Source organism: Saccostrea echinata, unplaced genomic scaffold (genome assembly GCF_033153115.1).
Source record: "Saccostrea echinata isolate AGI-Se365-2 ecotype Australia unplaced genomic scaffold, CSIRO_AGI_Sech_v1 ptg000033l, whole genome shotgun sequence".
Classification (NCBI taxonomy): domain Eukaryota; kingdom Metazoa; phylum Mollusca; class Bivalvia; order Ostreida; family Ostreidae; genus Saccostrea; species Saccostrea echinata.
This window is the reverse complement of record NW_026889782.1, coordinates 8,518,036-8,539,728: the sequence shown is the minus strand read 5'-3', so window position 1 is coordinate 8,539,728 and position 21,693 is coordinate 8,518,036. Positions and strand designations below refer to the sequence as shown.

The window sequence follows — 21,693 nt, the reverse complement described above, 5'->3', positions numbered from 1 at the left end:
CTTACAATGCGTGAGTGAACGATCATGCAGTGCATGATTTTCTGCTCATATACATGTACTTGTAAATAAATAATGTTCATGACATTGCGACGCAATATGACTGTGTCAACATGTATCCTGATGTTCATTCTAGTTATAAGACAAGTCCTGACTTATCGTGAGTACAAATTTAGAATCATATATGTTTAAACTTAGACTTGTCACATGATATACCGCATTACATGTATATACATTTTTATATTCTAAATTATACAACGATATTTAGTCTATTCTAAAGCGAAAGATACAATCGCTTTACAAGTAGCTTCTATATTTTTTTTCGCAACAAGTTGGTGGATACTCACGTTTGCAATATATTTAGGCCAGAATGATTTCAAACGGTAAAAAAAAAATTCTGATAGTAAGCATAAACATGTAGGCCACAGTGAAAAATTCCCGTAGCAGGTACATGTATATATAATAATTCAAAAATATTCATCTAAATTCCTACTAATACGTATTCATTTACAAGTTTAATTCAACATTTGAAATCTTGGGAAGGGATCGATGGGGTGGGGGAGATAGAAGCCAGAAAAATAACTGACAACCTCCCTAAAAATCTTCGACAAGCAAATTCAAAAAATAAAATGCAAAATTTTCCAAACACGAGAAGAGGTGGTGGGGGGATGTTAATAACTTCGAATTCTTCGACGAGAAAAAAATTAATACTTAATACCGTTGGAAAAATTCACTGTACTGCAACAGAAAGTGGGGTCACGGGCGGGTAGAGGGGGTCAATAGGCCTTTAATGAATATTTTCGTACTAAATCAACTGGAAAAGATTATGTTCGGAAAAGATGAGGCAGCTCCCCCCTCCCCGGACCACCCATTGTGCCTGAAAAAAATTCTCGAGCATGATTCTACACAATAATATTCTGCTTCTACGAATAGTTGAAACAAGTATGAAGTACTAAGTAAAGGCATCAAAACGGGTGACAAAGAAAAGTCGATTTGGGGGGGGGGGGGGTGTAAAATGTGATTTCCATTAAATAATATACAATGTACCGTGATCAACAGATAATAGTAGTAAAAGGTTTAAATGGAGGTGGTATAAAAGGATTGGGAGGGACTTAAGGGGGTGTGATGCATAAATCACCCCACATAGTCGAGTTATCTTTTTTAATGTTTCGTGTATTATACATTTAAATGATCCTGATGTAACTGTTTCTACTGAAAGTAAAAATACAGGTTATGAAACACTTAGCAGTATCAACATTTATCTGAATAACTTCCATTTGACTGCATTGATTTTACTTTCCTCGAAGATTTCAATTGGGAAATACTGTCAAATAGGATATAAAAGGAAGGAAATTTTCTTTGCCCTTTAGCTAATAAACATAAGTAAATCGTGTTACGATCGACCATGTTTTGCTCCTACTGGATACTATTGAGTGCATGTTTTGAATGTAAATGAGCAAAACTACAATAACTGTACATTACCAAGTCATAAAGTACATGTAAACCCAAACGTAAAATATCCTCCGGAATTATTTACTGTATAGTTTGATTCTTCCGTGCACCATGGGCGTTTAACTAAATAGTATTTTTTAAACAATGAAATGGAATTTTGAATATTCATGTGTGTATACACTTGTACACATTTTTTCTCGTAATATTGTAAATGCAAAATAGGGGGTATAGGGTGAAATGCATCAAAATCTGAATGAATATGTGAGAAACCCTGTAAGCAATACGTAAGAACGACACATTTACAATACAGCATACAATAATATCAATTATAAACATTCATCTGTTTATATAATAAGTTAACTTGTTACCTGCATCTCAGCTACAATTAGAATTTGGCCATTACTTAGGAAAATGGTTAAAACTTCAGATTGCTGCAGAATCATCTGTGAGGTTGTTGTAGTACCACCACGTGTTCATTGGTGCATTAGAAGAGTCATGTCTCAAATCATTTAGAATACTCCACATAAGAGAGAGGGTATGGCTTTTGGGGGATCTCGACGTGATGATATGTGGATATTTTTAACCTAGTGCAACAACAGGAAACAATTGTTTCTATAGATTCGCTGTCTTTTTGTGTCAGAAATGAGTGAAATAAAAGAGAAACTGAGACCAGACCATCACTGCTGAATCCTTCATTCCTTTATTCGAGTATGTTTCTCATGACCTAATGGTGTGTCATAAGTTTGACTTAAGGTCAAATCTGAAGGGCTACAGGTATCTTGTGATGAACAAAAGCAGAACAGGGGAGGGAGTACGTGTATTTATGTTTGAACAAAACTGGAGGAGCTTGTGTAATATTCAGTCGTCGGTTTCATTTTTTTTTTTTAGCAGATCTCTCTTTTCTAGCACTTTATGCCCTATATTTGTAAGAGTTGCATGGATGATGCATCCAGTATGTTTCTTTGCACCAGTCAGTTTTCAGATGCTGCATTTGAGACATTTTTAAATCATGAATATAAATAATGTACATATAGAAAAAAAATTAAAGAATAGAATTTATGTTAAAAAGATATTATTTTGTGAATTCAAATGTATTTTCCAGAGCAATTAGTTGTTCCATATGTGACAACAGCAGCTAGCAGTAGTGTTTTTCAAAATTACTTACCCTCCCGTACAGTTGACGGGGATACCAGTCAAGACATTGTCAGTTGCTCACACACCGGTATTGATGCCACAATCAGAGAAGCCTGGTTACGTGTTGATTTAGGTCATGTCTACAGCCTGAATGATGTCAGGTTCTGGTATCGCAATGATAGTAAGTCTTTTGAAAATCGGTATGTATATTGAATTTTTATTTTTTGGTAACCATAACTTTCAATTAAGATGGTAAAAGTGCGGTATTGAGCATCCATTATATATGGAAGTCTTTAATACTCAGGATAGAAACAAAAAAAAATAACTGGCGGTAGCGTGAGGAAAAAAATATTTCCGGCCACCAGACAGATATTTTTCAACCATGTTTTATTTTGGCTTCCGAAAAATAATCAGACAAACATTTTTAATGCAAAGATCATGAAAATGAATATTTAAATCATTTATATCTTTATTTAGGAGGATCAACCGCTCTCAATACAATACGTTTACGCGGATACTCCATAAAAATATCAAATAGTACTAACTTGTCCCATGCCCAAACATGCTATAGCGACCCCGGAAATCAAGTTCTGCCTACTGTTCTGACCAATGACTGCAGAGGGACATCCCGCTTTGTTTGGTTCTACACAACAAACGTTTTATATTCAGGAGACACAGTTCCAATGCTAGAAATATGCGAGGTTCAAATCTTCGGTAAGACATGAAACTCTAATGTTAAATGTTCAGTGTGTTGTTCAGGCGGATTGACTGAATGTTTTATATATATATATACGAGGGACATTCAAAAAATACGTAGACAAAGTCCCTCATCATCATATTATTTTTATTAGATTTAAGTTAAGACATTTTCATAATATATAAAAACAGTTATTTTGTCGATTTGTGAAGCTTCATTCCATTTCATTAAATGGAACTCATGTTAGGCAATTTTAAAAGCAACAGTTTGTAAGCACGGAGCACACTAAACAACACTGTAAAAAAAAAAAATGTGTTTGTGAAACACTGTTGCCCCCGTATGCAACTTATAGCAAAGGTTAAACTTTCTCAAATGCAAATCAAACACGTTGGTACCCAAAGTAAGGTCTTGTCTCGAGGAATATACCTGTGAAATATGAACGCCCTAAAAGCAACCATTGAATAGATATGGAAAAGGTTAAAGTTTTTCAAAAGTAAGTCAAACATCAAGGTCAAATGGTCAAAATTAATGGTGCCTTAGGAAAGACCTTCTCACAAGAAATATACAGGTGAAATATGAAAGCTGAAGCACCAATCGTTCAAAAGTTATGACCAATGTTTAAGTGTTTCAAAAGTAGGTCAAACTCCAAGGTCAAGGTCAATGGATTACAATTGTTGGTATCCAAAGGAAGGTCTTGTCACGCAACAACTTTTCAAAAGTTGTGTCCAAGGCTAAAGTTTTCCAAAAGTAGGTCAAAGTCCAAGGTCAAAGGGTATCCAATTGAAGGTATTGTTACAAGGATTATATATGTGAAGTATAAAAGCTCTAGCACCAACGATTCAAAAGTTATGGCCAAGGTTAAAGTTTTTCAAAAGTAGGTCAAACTCCAAGGTCAAGGTCAAAAGGTCAAAGTTTTTGGTATCCAAAGGAAGGTTTTGTCACAAGGATTACATATGTGAAGTATGAAAGCTTTAGCACCAGCCGTTCAAAAGTTATGGCCAATGTTAAAGTTTTACAAAAGTAGGTCAAACTTCAAGGTCAAAGGGTCAAAGTTGTTGGTATCCAAAGGAAGGTCTTGTCGCAAGGATTACATGCTTAGTATGAAAGCTTTAGCACCAACCGTTCAAAAGTTATGGCAAATGTCAAAGTTTTTCAAAAGTAGGTCAAACTCCAAGGTCAAGGTCAAATATGGTGGTATGTGACGGTACATATTGTCGTCAGCGACAAAATGTACCTACCCTCACTGCACATATTGTCGTCCATCGGTACATATTGTCACCGGAGACAATATGTACCGAGACGAGAATTATTTTCCTCCTGCATAACGGACGACAAAATATGCAGTTAAGCTTCAGCACATATTGTCGTCGGCGACAATATGTACAGTCAAGGCCGGCATATATTGTCGCCGATACATTGTTTTGACGAAGTTTTACTTGAGAAAGAAAGAGAGATAGACAAACAAACACACGCACGGAGGGGGACAGACAGTATTCTTCGCAATACTATAGGGAGAAAACTTTGTTGGTCAGACAATTGTGTCCAGGATTGATGTACATCACAATGATATGTCAAGATACCAAAATTAAACCAAAGATATCTGATAAATCAGCCTCTTCTTTTTTTCTTGTAATATATATCTGGATATTGAATACATGTATTAGTTGTTGGGTTTTTTTTTCAGTAGTAATAATTATTTGGAAAATATATTTTTGCGCTATTCTTATACAATCAATGCCGATATAATTGTCGTTAGGGTTGACATTTTGGATCACCTGAACTGGAAGTTCAAGTGAGCTTTTCTGATCACATTTTGTCTGACCACCCACCTCTCTGTAAACTCACAATTTCAGCTTCTCAAGAACTACTGGGTCAATTTCAAGCAAACTTGCCACAAAGCATCGGTGGATAAAGGGGATTCCAGTTTGTTCAAATAAGGGAAGTAAAAAAATCTTCTCAAGAACCACTGTTTCAGAAAAGTGAAACTTATGTGAATGCTTCTTTATAAAGTGTAGATTCAGTTTCATCCAGATCATGACCCTTGGGGGTGGGGGGTGGCTACAATAGGTGATCAAAGTTTTTCATAGAATATTTAGAAAAAAATTCATTCATTCCTTTTTTGAAGAAGTACTAGGTCAGAAGAGATGATAGTTATGTGAAAGCTTCTGTACATATCGTAAGTTCAATTTTGAGGTGCTGGTGGGAAAAAGATTCCTCACTGCTCACTGCTAAATTCCGAACTGCCCACCCCCCTCTCCGTTCTGAAATTTCTGGATCCACCATTGAGAACAGCAGTAGGCCCGTGATTAATGTTGTTTACGTGGAAGCATCATCAGGTTGTTTGTTTGTTTGTTTGTTGTTTAACGTCCCTCTCGAGAATTTTTCATTCATATGGAGACGCCACCACTTGCCAGTGGAGAGCTGCAAATTTTGTCCTATACTCGGCACTTACGGCCATTGAGCAGTGAGTGATCGTTTTCGTGCCAGCACCTACTACGACACGGGACCTCGTTTACACGGTCTCATCCGAAGGACCGGTCTCCACGTCCCACAGTGGGATTCGAACCCGCGATGTAAGGATCAACTCCTTACTCCGCGACTCTAGAGCAGACGCTCTAACCACTGTGCCACGCGGGCGACTCATCATCAGGTAGTGCAGATTCAAGTATCTTCAAATCTAACCTGGCCTTGGGTGGGGCCACAATGGGCGATCAAAGTTTCACAGAGGAATATATGGGTTAATTCTTTAAAAATTATCTTCTCCAAAACAACAAAGCAATAATTAGTCATATATAATTATATAAATTGATTGATTGATTGATTATTATTGTTTAACGCTGAGTCGGCAATATTTTAGCCATATTTCGGCGATCAAATTAAGTGTATATGACCATTTTTAAACTTTTTGGTTTCTCTAACCATATTTATATGGAGCATTGCCGTGCTGCGACATGTTCTGATGAACGACAATATGCGCAGTGAGGGTAGGTACACATTGTCGCAGGCGACAATATGAACAGAACGACAAAATGTACCGTCACAATTACGCTGCATTAAATAGCATACGAGATACGTCAGTGTGATTCATACACCAATTACATTCACAAAAGAATCAAAAAACAACAAAAGAAATCTTTAAGCAACAATATCTGTGGGGCGACAATATGTACAGTGAGGGTGAGGCACATATATGTACATGTGTTACTTTTCTGACGGCGGCAACATGTACTGATGGAAGATCTTGTCACAAGGAATACACATGTGAAGTATGAAAGCCCTAGCACCAATTGTTCAAAAGTTATGGCCAAGGTTAAAGTTGGGAAAAATTTTGCAAAACTCCAAGGTCAAGGTCAAATATATTGGTACCCAAAGAAAGGTCTTGTCACAAGGAATACACAAGTAAAATATGAAAGCCATAGCTCCAACCAATCAAAAGTTATGGGCAATGTTAAAGTTTTTGCTGACAAACAGACAGACAGACAGACGGACAGGGCAAAAACTATATACCCCCGAATCTTCGATACGGTGACATAAAACATTGAGAAAGTTTCTCAAAATCACTCTGCCTTTCTATTTCGTACCCGGTTCGTAGCGTCTTACCCATTCATAAAAACGCACCCATAACACCTGACGCCTAGTTTGTGTACAGTTGTTCGAGTAGCTTAAGTTAGATTATTAGTATTTTCAAATTCTTTACCGGGTAACTCTGCTTTCACAAGTTCCGCAACAGTGAAGCGCACATAACATTTCATGACGTTACCAACTCTTATTTTTTACTATAACCTGTTTCGTTGCATATCTTCCACTCAAAAACTGTCTTTTCAATATATATATATATATATATATATATATATATATATATATATATATATATATATATATATATATATATATATATATATATTAGGGATGGCAATCGATTACAAAATTGCTAATCGGTTAACCGCAAGACGTTCCGACCGGTTAACCGGTTAATCGTATCAAAATACACATTTTCTTGACTTTTTTTTAAAGTAGCTCTACTCATAGTAAGATTTTAGAAACAATATGTGTTTATCTTGATCAGGAAACTACATGTACATATGTTTTATTTCAATTTCAATTGATAGAAAAAAAAATAAGAAAACCATGAAACATGCCTGAGAAATCAGACGTTGATATTTTTTTTAGAGCAGAAGTTACACATTCTGCATTGTCGCCATAATCAAAACTAAGTCTGAACTTTCACTTAATATACAATGTTTGTCTAATAATATAATTTGATAGATATAACTGCAAAAGATAGACATAATGGTTCACATTGCTCAACGGTGATTTATTTAACATCATTCAAGAATTACAGGACAGTTGGGGTAACGACATGTTGTTTGTACAGTAATTAACACCTCACAACTGACCAATTACCCTGCGATCTCAATCAGGAGAACAAAAATTACCTCCAAATCAGCTTAAATAGATATGTGAAAACGGTAAATTATCAACTTTTATGTAGAAGTTTCATTTTTTGGAATTGTAAGACCATTGCCTCTCTCTGTATAGAGGTTTCCCGAATGCAAAACGAAATTTTATCGTTACTCGCCGTTCCGTGAAGTCCTTCGACGGCATCGTTTTTTGCCTATTTTAATCAAGTCTATCTGTCTTTAGAAATTGATATCTTTAGATGGAAGCAATGTATCACAATACATTTTAGCATCTGAAGTAATAGAAGAATACTAATTTTGAAAATTTATATTTTATTTCGTTTCCATTTATTAAAGCTTCACTATTGTCATTATAAATTGTATAATTAGTAATTAACTCAATTTTGACCCTACCTCGTGACCCCATTTTTCCTGTATTGAATTTTTGATAATTTTGATAAATATCAAGATATATTCCAATTTTTTTACTCAAATTATTTGAATCTATTGTTAGAATATGTGTATTGAATTTGGTTATACTGTGAAGTTAAATAAAAAAGTTATGACAAAAGTCTACGAATTTTGAATGACACTAGTATTTTCTAAGTATTTCGGTACATTACTTATTGTTTAAAATATTACATATAAGTTTTTCGTTAAATTGAAAGATTCTCAATAAGCTGACCTCAAGAAATGGGGAAAACATTAAAGGCTTTATCTGCACTTAAATACAGAATAAAATTCCAAAGTAAGGTTAAGTTTAAAATGCAGAATTCATGAAGATTACAGGTAATGGAGCACAAAAGGGAGTAGGGAGCCGTTTGGAGAACTAGCGGCTACATTTACGAGGGACAATCAGAAAATTCTGCAAGTATATCAATAAAATAAAAGGAACGATATGTATCAAAATGTAAACTAGTTTAATCCTTCAAAGTAACCACATTTTACATTCACGCACTTTTACAATTTGCATACCCATGATTTGAAAGCCCCTAGGTAGTCTTCCCTTGGAATACTGTCTAAGCACTGATAAACAGCACTACCAACTGCACTGCGCGAAGTATATCGGCTACCAGATAACATTTTTAAGTCTAGGAAATAGAAAAAAGTCACAGGAACTAGGGTCGGGAGATTATGGAGGATGGGGAAGCTGAACAACCTTTTCATCCTTCAAAAAACTCTGAACTATTTTACTCTTATGAGCTGGGGTATTGTCATAAATGAGCTTGAGGTTCTTCAAACATGACTGGTCTTTTCTTTTCATAACTTTTTAAATTTTTTTTTCAGTACATTAGTTTTGTAAAAATGTCCAGAGATACCTCGACCTTGCGGAGTTGGAATTTGCACAACTGGGCCACTAGAATAAAAGAAAATAGCATACAAAATTTTCTTAGCACTCTGACACCTTTTTTCAATGACAGGACGCTTACTATTCTTTTTAACCCACATCATATTGTTAATTTTTCTTTTCGGTTCAAAAAAGTATATCCAAGTTTCATCACCTGTTAACAGGTCAGCAAACTTTCTTCTACTGTCACAGTTTTGATATATTTTTAAATGTTTTCTGGCAACGCGTTTACTTTTGTTCTGGTGTCAAGAGATGCGGTATCAATCGTGCACATATTTTATGTAGGTTGGGGGGGGGGGGGGGGCTGGGTCAAAATTTCATGTCCCTTTGCCGATGAGATCCCAACAACACTAGCGATATATTTTAAAGTATATCTGAAATCCTCCTCTATCATTTGTTTAACTGCAGCCACGTTTCCATCAGTAACAGCTGTCTTTGGTCGCCCTGGCCTTGAGGAATCTTTAACGACCTCTAGGCATTCTTGAACTTTTTCAACCAGGGACAAACTGTGCTTAATGAAACAGCAGAATCTAAACCTGACAAATTTCATTTAAAATGACTTTTGCAGGTATGTCAAGAATGCCTCTCACTTTTATCTAGGTCCTTATTTCAGCTTTCACTGTAGATTTCTTGTCACTGGGAGAAAATGGTCAGTATGTACGACTACCCCTTCTTCTTTTGTATATATCTTTTGAAACAGTGAATTAAACGATGAGAAATTTTAGACAGATACAGGTTATGAATGTATCTACACGTGTGTGACATTGACATTGGTCACCTACTAAGGAAACCAATGGAATAACATTACTTGCATTATTTTCTGATAGCCTTTCGTAGCAACAGTAACCAAACTATTGTATTTTTCCAATGGATATTGCTTTTTTAAAAACATGTAGGAAATTAAGAAATGTTTAAAATTCAGGATGTCAGACGGGTTTTTATGGAGAAAACTGTTCACTGACCTGTGACCACTGTATGAATCCATCGTCATGTGATATTGACTCGGGCGAATGTGACATTTCGGGCTGTGCTCATGCTGGACTTCAACCCCCTACCTGCACAAGTAAGGATGAAAAAATTCAATTCTATATCATTTAACCTATTTGAAAAATGTAGGAAAGACGCCGTGTCCAAAAAAGTGAATTTTTAAATGCATCATGATATCAGAGTTGCTTTGGATGCTAGATTTGACCTATACATGTATGTATTTTTTAGATGTATGAATAATTTATGGTTTAAAAGCAAGTCAATTCCAAAATCAATTCAAACAATACTTGACCATACTTGTTTTGTATGCTGCATCTGAGCTAAACTATCCGAATAGGTGAGTATATTTTAAAAGGTTTCCTGAGCAATCCTATCCTGACCAATCTTGCATTGGTGAGGTATCAAGGGATTTACACAACCAATCATGATTTGGGTACTGAAACAAATCTATTTTTTTCCAAATGATTGACCAGGTTAAAGGGTATAAAAATAACAGATCTTTAAGTCCTCCTCAGGCTGAAATTGCATGAATGATGCATTGATGGATACGCACAAGCAGAATATAATTGTTTTACATGATGTCTTAGATGATGTCTTACATGTATATATGCTTAAAGGCAAAAACTCACTGTAAACATAGATTACCTATGTTTCTGTATATTTTAATTTTTTAAAGCCTGTGCTCCAGGCATGTTTGGGGGAAACTGTACTGGGATATGTAGTGTCCATTGTCATCCTCCTGCGTCATGTGGTTTCAAGGACGGAAATTGTACATGTGAACAGGGATGGAAAGGGTCAAAATGCGATACACCTGGTAAGCAGATATTTTTAATCTACGAAACTTGACGATGCATAAAAATCTAAGCTTCCATTTTCAATAAACATATCATGGGACATTAAACCGGGTGCTTTAAATTTCATTGAATAAATTCCGTTGTTATTTACACGACAAGAGGAAATGAGTACTACTTTCAAATTTTGATTTTTTATTTATTTTCTTTTGGTCACCAGAAAGCATGTTGAATTTTACACACCGAAGGTACACCTTTCAACAATACACGATAAACATTTGCTGAGATGACTAAATCCAACTTATTTAGGAAGAAAACAGTTTAGACATTTTACAATTACCCTTTATAAATCTCTACTGTATAATTTATACAGCAGTGTTACAATTAAGGTCATTGAAAATTAAAGTATAATTCACTATTTGAAGCATGTGTAGCGGGAAAATATGGTCTTAATTGCTTCTATCTGTGTGGTAACTGTGAAAACAATGAGACCTGTGATCACGTGACAGGAAGTTGTCCACGTCATTGCGCAAAGGGATGGAAACCATCAACAAGATGTGATCAACGTAGGTTATGTAAAAATACTTGTGGAAAACCACTTGATGTAGGAAAAGTCTCATAGTTAATGACATTTGAAAGTGGAAAAAAAAATACTAGGATTATTTTTAGGATTCTACATTTATGTAGAAGCATTTTTTTACTTTACAGCCTGCGACGATGGTACATTCGGAGTGAACTGTTCAGAAACATGTACAGGGAACTGTGACGAGGGATCTACCTGTGATAAATCTGATGGGTCATGTAAAAATGGATGCAAATCAGGGTGGATTACTAAATTTTGTAATGAAAGTATGGCGATATAAGAGCATTTTACCTGCCTACACTCTTGCCAATCTTAATGAATATTGTTTTTTATGGCTGAAATTTTATTAAGGACGTTTTACTTTTTTCTTAGAGATACTATTAACTTTACTATCGATAACTTATTGCGTTCCATCTTAAAACTTTGATCTTCAGCCATAAATTGTCACAGAATGCACTTCTTTTAGTATACATGCAACTTAATTTGCTTGCATTAATTATATTTTTTTTATTTTCCATCTTCTATAAGAATTCTTTTGATAAAAAATATAGACTAAGATTTACTAAATCAGAAGACAGAAATGTAATTGAGCGTACAAGGCATATGCTGTGACTAGTACATGTATATAGAAATTTTTCTAGAATAGATGAAGGAAGATTACCCTTTAGTAAAATAAAATGAAAACATTCTATATAAAAATATTCATAATCATTGACTTATAAAATGGATACAAATGTCATACAAATGACTGTAATTTTAAAGGAGATGGGTGAGCAAGGCTTGCGGAATGCCTGTAGCCTCAGATATATAAAAATCATATTCAATTGGTTAATTTAGTATTTAGAGTAAAGTTCTCATTATTGAAATTATGAAATTAGGATAAACAACACTTTTCTGGGGAATTAATTTGTTTGTTTGTTTTGTTTTGTTTTGTTTTGTTTTGTTTTGTTTTTTGTTTTTTTTTTTTTTTTTTGACAAAACCTCTGCTTATAAAAATGATGTCGTACTCGCGGGGTTCGAATCCTAGCAATAAAAATCCTGAGTATCGTTTTCTTTTGAGACCAGCACGCTAACTACCACACTACACAATTCTTAATGAATAATGGCATTTTAATCATGTTTGTGATATAATCATTGACCAAATGGACTTTAAATATTTTTCGGAAACATGCGAATGTTAGGGCGTGAAAGTGTATTTTTAAGATATAGTGGGTCTTTGCTTCATGTTTTTTAACCAAAATATGTACATTCTTACGCAAACTTTGAGGTTAAACTTTCAAAAGATTGGAGCGAAGACCCATTCATATTGAAAAATTATGTTAATGTCTGTAAAATTATCCTTTTTGCTCTATTCAGTGTATGTATACTATTTAATAGGCAAAATTTCAATCTTTGTGAGATTTTTGCAAATTTTGGAGAAAGTATACATTTAGGTTAGATGAAATTTCGAAGGAAATTTTGTTATGGTTAAGATTTAATTTTTCACCTTTCATGCCTTCTCATCCATCTTCTTTTTTTCTCTTCTGATTTTATTTGATTTAATTTGTAGCCTGTGTAGATGGCTGGTTTGGCTATGACTGTGCTAGCCAATGTAGCAGGAACTGCTACAACAGCACCGTTTGTGACAAGGAAACCGGAAATTGTCCCAGAGGATGCACTGTGGGATATGTTCCTCCTGTTTGCCTTCATTGTGAGTAAAATATAAGCTTTGGCACAAACAGAGCAATCTATATATTTATTCAAGTCTTATGCTTTTAAATTCGCCTTTAATTTGAACCTAACCTTATTATTGATCGAACGTTTTTTAATTCTGTTCATTTCCCCTTGTTGTTGCTTTTGGATTTGCCTTGAATCGTTTTTAGGTCACATGAGTCACTCAGGTGGCCTATTGCTATCTGTTTTCGTCCGTCGTCGTTCGTCGTGAATCGGTTGTTAACTTTTGTACATTTTTAGCTTCTTCTATGGAACAACTGCACCAATTTCAGCCAATTTTAGTAAATACATGTACCCTGGGTATATCTTAGCCCCAGGGTCAGGGGTTCTGATGTTAGGACGGGGCTCTATTGATTATATAGTGAAATGCATAAATTCTTTGAAAATATTGTCCTCTCCAGCTGTTTGTAAAGAAGATAAACTAGGTGCATGATTATGATGATCAAGGTGCCTATTTCAAAATTGTGAAAGTTGTGGCTCCAGGGTGAGGGGTTCTGCGGGAGGGGGTTCTATTGTTTATATAGTGAAAGGACATTATTTCTTTGAATATTTTCTTATCTCCTCCTAAGTATTTAGCAGATAAACCAAAAATATAGTTATGATGGGCAAGGACACTTCTTCAAAAATTATGAATATCTTGGCCCGTGGGTCTGTTGTTAGGGCTGGGCTTTATCTATCAGTTAATTTTGTTTTAAACAGTGTTGTATTATGCTCAGGTGACCGTTAAGACCCTTTGGCCCCCTGTTCTTTTAGTAGTAGTTGAAGGAGTAGCACTTGTATTATCATGCTGATTGCTTTTTCTGGATTAAATTATCTATGTTTTATCATTGTAAAGATAAGACTTGGTCAATAAATAAAACATAGATAATTTTACGGAAGCCCAATAGTGCAAACCAAAAAAATAAGAAACAAAAAAAACGAAATTATTATATAAAGAAAACGAAATTATTAAATAAAAAACGAAATTATTAAATAAAAACGGAATTATTAAATAAAGAAAACGAAATTACTAAATAAAGAAACAAACGAAATTATTAAATAAAGAAAACGAAATTATTAAATAAAGAAAACGAAATTATTAAATAAAAGACAACCGAAATTATTAAACAACCGAAATTATTAAATAAAAGACAAACGAAATTATTAAGTAAAGAAAACGAAATTAATAAATCAAGAAAACGAAATTATTAAATGAAAGACAAACGAAATTATTAAATAAAGAAAAACGAAATTATTAAATAAAGAAAACGAAATTATTAAATAAAAAACTGAAACTGAAATATGGAATTTATAGATGTGCAAGGTAAGGGCCTGAACCCATGAATCATTCCATAAAGCGCACGTGTTATAAAGCATCACTTAGTAATTCTAAAGACCTGATTTTGTTTCGATATTGAAACAAGTGTGGGAGAAATGAAAAAAAAAAACTTAGATAAATGTCAAATTGACATTATGTGCTCATAGCCTATAATTCGCATTTGTAAAGTAAATGATTCATAACTGTTCAATTTTGTTTACGGGAATTTGATGCTGTGTCGCATCCCAACAACGTCAAAGTTTGAGCCTGTAAGCCTGGACGTAGCGAGGATGGCTGTTTCTGCTTACATAAAATTAATGACATTCCAAAAGAGCTCATGAATCGCTGAAAGGTCAAGGCCTTGCGTATCGTATCGCTGAATTCCCCCCGAACTAAACCTAGTTCCCAATCTGTGTACCCATAAATCTTAGGTTGTTGAAACAATAAAGAGAATGATTTGAATACTTGTTGGATTTATTATGCAAGTGTGTGCATTGTTTGTTCACAACTATCACTGACTTATAGATACAGATTGAGAATTTGTCATTTAGAATATGAGAGAACAAATAGTTAGTGCATCACTTCTAATTATGCTTTGATAAATGACCAAGAAATTACAGGCGCTCCCCATGTAATTCTGTAAGTATATATATATATATATATATATATATATATATATATATATATATATATATATATATATGTCTACCCCTCAATACTATATAAAATCAACCTTATATATATATATATATATATATATATATATATATATATATATATATATATATATATATATATATATATATATATATATATATATATATACTTATCATTCGGTATTTACAGAATTACATGGGGAGCGCCTGTGCAAGAAATTAGAGGTGTTTTGCTTAATTTTAATAAAGTAAGCAATCATTAAAATCTACTCATTGTAACAACTTGTCTTGTTTAATTTTTGCACTTGCTCTCTTTAAGCAATAATTTAAAATGGGTTTCGATCGGTAACGTATCATTTTACAGCATTTTTTGTCCTGTGCTATAATTGAAAAAAAGATGTATAACCATGGGAATTTCCTAAATGTTATAAGGTCCAGCAGTTGTAAACAACGGAATCTTAACAGACATGTATATCTTAAATATTTGTGCAATTTATTAGCATAATCTCTTTGATGTTTCATGTCCAGATTCATTGTTTGCTAATAATTAGACCTTCTGAGTTGAGGGTTTAAGAAAGCTAATACTAACGTAAACTTGTCATCACTGGCCAATTCATCAGACTGGTCAAATTAAGTTCACATTAATCATGTTAATGTAAGATAAAAACATAGATCTAAGCATATTGGATAACCAAAGGTAAAATTCTCCCCTATTCATCTATTATGATTGTCTACTCCAACTGGTTATGTTATCGATACTGGAATAGCTGGGTGTAAATGCAAATATCACACTTGTTTTAATATCGAAACAAAATCAGGTCATAGAACACGTGTGCTTTATGGAATGATTCATGGGTTCAGGCCCTTACCATGCACATCTATATATTCCGTATTTTAGTTTCAGTTTTTTATTTAATAATTTCGTTTTCTTTATTTAATAATTTCGTTTTCTTAATTTAATAATTTCGTTTTCTTTATCTAATAATTTCGTTTGCTTTTTATTTAGTAATTTCGTTTTCTTTATTTAATAATTTCGTTTTTGTTTATTTATTTTTGGTTTTCACTATTGGGCTTCCGTATAATTTAATCCAGAAAAAATATCGTTAATGAATTTTTAATTTTAGCATTTTTATGATTTTTATCCACTCGTTGATAGATGCCTTCAATATCAAGGATGAGAAAAGTTCCTTACATAGGATCTCCTTGGGAGCTGGGATTGCTATGGGAATTGGAATAAGTTTTCTGATTTTTGTCCTCATTTTCATATTGAAGGGACTAATAAGGTAAAACAGTCCAAGAAATACTTTTATATATCTTTGTTAATGTTAAATCATTTATCTGTACAGTTACATTCTACACTATGGGTTATTCAGAATGAATCTAAAGGTATTTCCACCTTCTTTTGACGTTATGGGTTTAAATTTGCGAATATTTCATTACTCTTCTGTCTTAAAGAAATATATCATTTACAGGAATGTCTTTCAATAGATGTTGTAATAAATATTGTCTAGTAAAAGAATATAAAAATAAGAAAATTTTAAGAGTAATTGTTACCATATCAATCAAATTCAATGAATTTTGTCTAGTAAAAGAATATAAAAATAAGAAAATTTTAAGAGTAATTGTTACCATATCAGTCAAATTCAATGAATTTTGTAATATCGTAAAAGACAATTTTAACTTCTACTCATGATTCTATATTTATGTAACAAGACCTCTTTAGTATAATGATTTCCCTGATATCCAAAATTCAAAAAAAATATCAAGTTTCACTATATTTTGGTATTATTATTGTTATCATTATAATGATGATGATGATGCTATTTTCCAAAAGTATGTAATTTATGTAATTTTCTTACCGTGATTCGTTCATCCGTTTATTTACGTCTGATATCGCAAAAAAGAGGCAACCTTAACATTTTTGTGTAAATATTGAATAAATGATATATGTAAAGTTAAATTCTGAAGTTATTCTACTTTGAATCCATAAAAGTGTTATCGTGGAAACACCTTAATCTGTTTCCTTCCAATTTGACACTACCTTTTTTTTATGATCAGATGTTCAACAATTACAAATACGCGTTGTACATAAACTTGAATCATAGGGATTTTCATATATAACGGTAGTTACCTTAAAATGCAAGAACATGACATACCGTCAAACCACTAGAAGTAATGAAATACTAAAGTAAGAATCAATTCCATCCAAAAGAATCGGATTTGTACGCAAACAAAATAATTAAACTGACTGAAAAACAGACAGTCCGATGGGCACTATGAAATATCTAATATTTCAAACAAAAATGTCGGTGAAGGTACACAAAAACAAAATTACACTGTAGATATAGAGTGGTTTAATAATATAGTAATTTGTTCATAACGCTTATATATGTGATGTCATATGACGTCACAGTTACTTGTCCTAAGACTTCTTCTTGTTAATCAAGATACGATGGAATGTTCCGTCTACTCGATCAAAACATAGAGCTCACGGTCGACAGTGAATGCTTATTCCTCCTAGACACCTGATCCCACGTCTGGAATTTCCAGGGGTTTGCACTGGTCACAGATTTGTATTGTTTATATGTTGTTTTTAGTTTGTTTTTTTTTTTTAGATCGATCACTGTTCGTTATTTTCACCTTGTTCATTTATTCATTGTACTGGATTTTGAATGTATTTTCTCTTCAATAACGTTAAGCATATTTGTTCAAAATTTGCTTTTAGCTTAGGTTTGGTGATAATAGGTGTTTAGTAAGGAGATAATATTAGGAATATTATAATTAAGATTTTATTATGCTTCTTGCCGTAGCAATCATCACCGTCTCAAAATTTGGGGAAAAAACTTGTACCTTATCTATGTAGTCGGCTTAAGATTTTTTTCTTATCTTTCACTCAGAAAACACAGCACTGATGAACCATACAAAACTGATGACGATAATGAAGACAAAAATATCACTAAATTTTCTACAGGTATTCCTAAGGAAGGTAACTGTAGCAGGAACTATGCTCAGTATCAAAATAACAGTTATGTTGATCTGGTAGATGATCCAAATGGAATTGTGTACGAAGTAATCGCACAGTAGTCAAAAAACCATCATGAAGTTTGTGTGTCAATCCTTATGTGTTTGTGTGTATCAAATGTTGCATATCATATTCCTGAGAAACAGTAAGAATGTTTAATGATCGAATTATTTGAAAATATATAAGTTTTTTCTGACACGCAAAAATAATTTGAATACTGTATTTTTTATCTTTACTGCATAAAATCACTTCTTTGTATTAAAATACAATTTGTATGATACAGTAAATTTCTTTCTCTCAATTAAAATATCTTAATTGTTATTAAACTGGAAAGAACATGTTACTGAATGCATGTGCAATGTCCTTTGTTTAAAACACAGTTGCAAAGCAATAATATTCATTTATTGACAAGGTTCGAAGGCGACATGCGTTTTGCCGGGCCCAGGAACCAAACCGTTTGCCTGAGGCCGTTAGTCTAAAGGCAAACAGCTTGGTTTAAGGGTCGACAATACGCATTTTTCCTAAGAACATAGTTAAAAATATTTCATTATACCTTTTACTTTTTATTTTAACATATTTGGCTTCCGTGTTTTAAATAATTGATGTTAATTCCGTAATTGTCGAACACCAACGAAAGCAAATTGAAAATATATAGCCGATGACGCCCACAATGGGACAAAAAAAGAGACAAAGTTGTCCAATATCTCAGTCAGTGGTATCAATATCAATTTTTTCTGGACCGCTTAGTAAAATATTTGAAATGAACTTTTTTGTAGAGATTCATTTAGAAAATAGTTTTCAAAGGTTTAACAATAACTTTTACCAATGAAATATTAAGATAACGAACAGTAATCAAGCTCGAAAGTCCTTTCAAACGATGCAAATCGGGAGCAGAGCAAAAACGGACATCTAAAAACCTCAGAGGTGGGCGTTTTTCAAAATTTTCTTGTTAGATTACCATTATCGTCTTTTTTAGTGAAATATCCAAATATGAAACAGATGTGTCAGACTCTGTTATATCTTTTATTTCTAGTTCACAGGGATATATCGAGTCGACAAATGAATGAAAATAACTATTGTTAATTGATAATATCTAAATATCGAGTTGAAGGCCACAGCAAGTATCTTCTTCTAATGTATAAGTTTTTGAAAAAATTCTGCTTCATATAAATATAAAAAATAGTTTTTCTAATAACGGGGTGCAAATATGACTCCTGGAAATTCCGACTGACTGTTGGAAATCATGATCTCCAAAAACTGAAACTCTGTGTGTGTGTGTGTGTGTGTGTAAGGGTGCGTGTGTGGGAAGGCCATATTGGGGACCTTCGACAGATACGCAAGTCGTAAATTGGGGACATAAAAAACATTGGGGACTTGAATCAAGTCCCCAAACTTTTTTATCGTTTAAAATGAAAAATTGACATGTCTTAATCCTAAAAAAGTCAAAAAAATAACGTGTCCCAGTTTCGGGGTTTCATCGAACACATGATTACACAGATATCGTGCGGATTGAAGTTGCCATCTTCACTTACACACCTCTGACGTTACACACATCTAGAATGCGCATGCGCGTGTGTAAAGAGAGCGGAAGTCCAATTGTTTTGAAGCGGGATATAATAAACATGTCGAAAAAAGACGCAGAGGAAAGCCTGGGCAGAGAATCCTAGATTCTTTTGATGAGGATGGATTCTATGTTAAAGAAACGCTGAAAAACGGTATGTGTTATTACTTGTTCGATTAAATATGGTGTATAGAAACTTACATCAAAGTGTAAGGGGGGGGGGGGTCAGTGACGATTGCTGCATATCGGGTACTCTGTTGAAATGAAAAGACAGTTCGTATTTATGTGATAATTTTGGAATAGTACACAATGTATGCTATTCATTTCACAATGATTTAAAATTCATCAAATGAAAGGTATAATCGAATGTGTTGTGTGTGTCATTTCAACATGAAATGAACTTCACTTATTTTTGTAAGATTCAACTTAACTAAATTTGGTCCGTGTTAATTGGAGATTTTGGAAACGTAGTTCACATATATGCTTTTTTAGCCAATAGTGAGATCAGATTGTAACACCCCCCCCCCCCTTTCTTCTTGAAATCTGTAACCTCTTACTTGGTTTTTTAGCCAAACGTGAGATCGGATTGTAACCATCACCCCCCCCCCATCCCCCTTCTTCTTTAGCTCAGCAACCTATTTCTTTTTTTGGTTTGTTTTTGTTTTTTTATTTTTTAGCCAAAAGTGATATCTGATTGTAAACACACCCCCCCCCCTTCTTCTTGAGAGCTGCAATCTATTACTTCCTCTTATTTCGTGTTATGCTTAGAATATAATATGATTATCAATTTAACTTAAATTTAACTTATGCCTATAATATATAGACATCATTTCATTTGTTTTCAATTGAATATTAATGGTTTCATAACTCATTAAATTTAGCTTAAAGCCTTAAGGAGGATATTCGTAGAGCCAGCTTGAATATATTCTGATCTGCTCTAATGCCCTGTTCACATGGAAAGTTTTATTTGCAGCAAAATAATGTGAATTAAACTAATACAATTAAACTAATGCAAATTAAATTGCATTCAAATGACAGCTAATGCGAACTAAACTAATGCGAATTAAAATTTAATTTCTACAAGTAAGGCTATTCAGTCAGACTGTTATGACATTATTTTCAAATCACGTCACCTTATGCAAAGAAGATCCATTTGACAGAATGTAATAGGCTAATACCTGTACACATTTCATTCACATAATTTTCCTTTGTTTTTCACTAAAAAATAGCACAAGTATCTATAATAGCTGACCAGCCACATGTGCATTTACCTTACATTTGTCATTACACGGTGATGCATCAAGTCGCCCACGTGGCTTCTGCTCTAGAGTCATGGAGTAAGGAGTTGATCCTTACGTCGCGGGTTCGAATCCAACTGTGGAACATGGAGACCGGTCCTTCGGATGAGACCTTATAAACCGAGGTCCTGTGACACAGTAGTAAGTACCATAAGTACCAAGTATATGACAAAATTTGCAGCTCTCCACCAGCAAGTGGTGGTGTCTCCATATGTTTGTTTGTTTGTATGTTGTTTAACATCCCTCTCAAGAATTTTTCACTCATATGGAGACGCCGCCACTTGACGGTGGGGAGCTGCAAATTTTGTCCTATACTTGGCACTTACGGTCATTGAGCTGTGAGGGATCTTTTTCGTGCCAGCACCTACTGTGACACGGGACCTCGGTCTATACAGTCTCATCCGAAGGACCGGTCTCCACGTCCCACAGTGGGATTCAAACCCACAACGTAAGGATCAACTCCTAACTTCGCGACTCTAGAGCAGACGCTCTAACCACTGCACCACGCGGTGTCTCCATATGAGTGAAAAATTCTCAAGAGGAATGTTAAACAACATACAAACAAACAAACACATGCATCAAAATTTAATTCAAATTAGATTAGCTTGAAGCGTTCACACAGAGCTAATGCGAAGTAATTTAATGTGCAGTAAATTAACTTACGTTTAATTTGAATTAAACTCTCCATGTGAACAGGGCATATAATGATGCCCTGTTCACAAGGAGAGTTTGATTTGAATTAAACACAAGTTACTGC

The 21,693-nt window shown here is 33.9% G+C and overlaps 2 protein-coding genes across 2 annotated transcripts; both read left to right on the top strand.

Annotated features, from left to right (window-relative positions):
• Positions 1–2,385: 2,385 nt before the first annotated feature.
• Positions 2,386–10,861, top strand: LOC133198076 (multiple epidermal growth factor-like domains protein 6). The gene is made up of 5 exons (XM_061334224.1): positions 2,386–2,401; positions 2,552–2,764; positions 3,061–3,297; positions 9,951–10,091; positions 10,692–10,861. The coding sequence occupies exons 1-5, from the start codon at positions 2,386–2,388 to the stop codon at positions 10,859–10,861; spliced, it is 777 nt and encodes a 258-aa protein (XP_061190208.1).
• A 1,251-nt stretch (positions 10,862–12,112) lies between these two features.
• LOC133198075 (uncharacterized) lies at positions 12,113–18,310 on the top strand. Its single transcript, XM_061334223.1, has 4 exons — positions 12,113–12,158; positions 12,939–13,079; positions 16,212–16,338; positions 17,953–18,310. Exons 1-4 carry the CDS (start codon positions 12,113–12,115, stop codon positions 18,137–18,139), a joined length of 501 nt encoding a protein of 166 aa, XP_061190207.1. The 3' UTR covers positions 18,140–18,310.
• Positions 18,311–21,693: the final 3,383 nt, after the last annotated feature.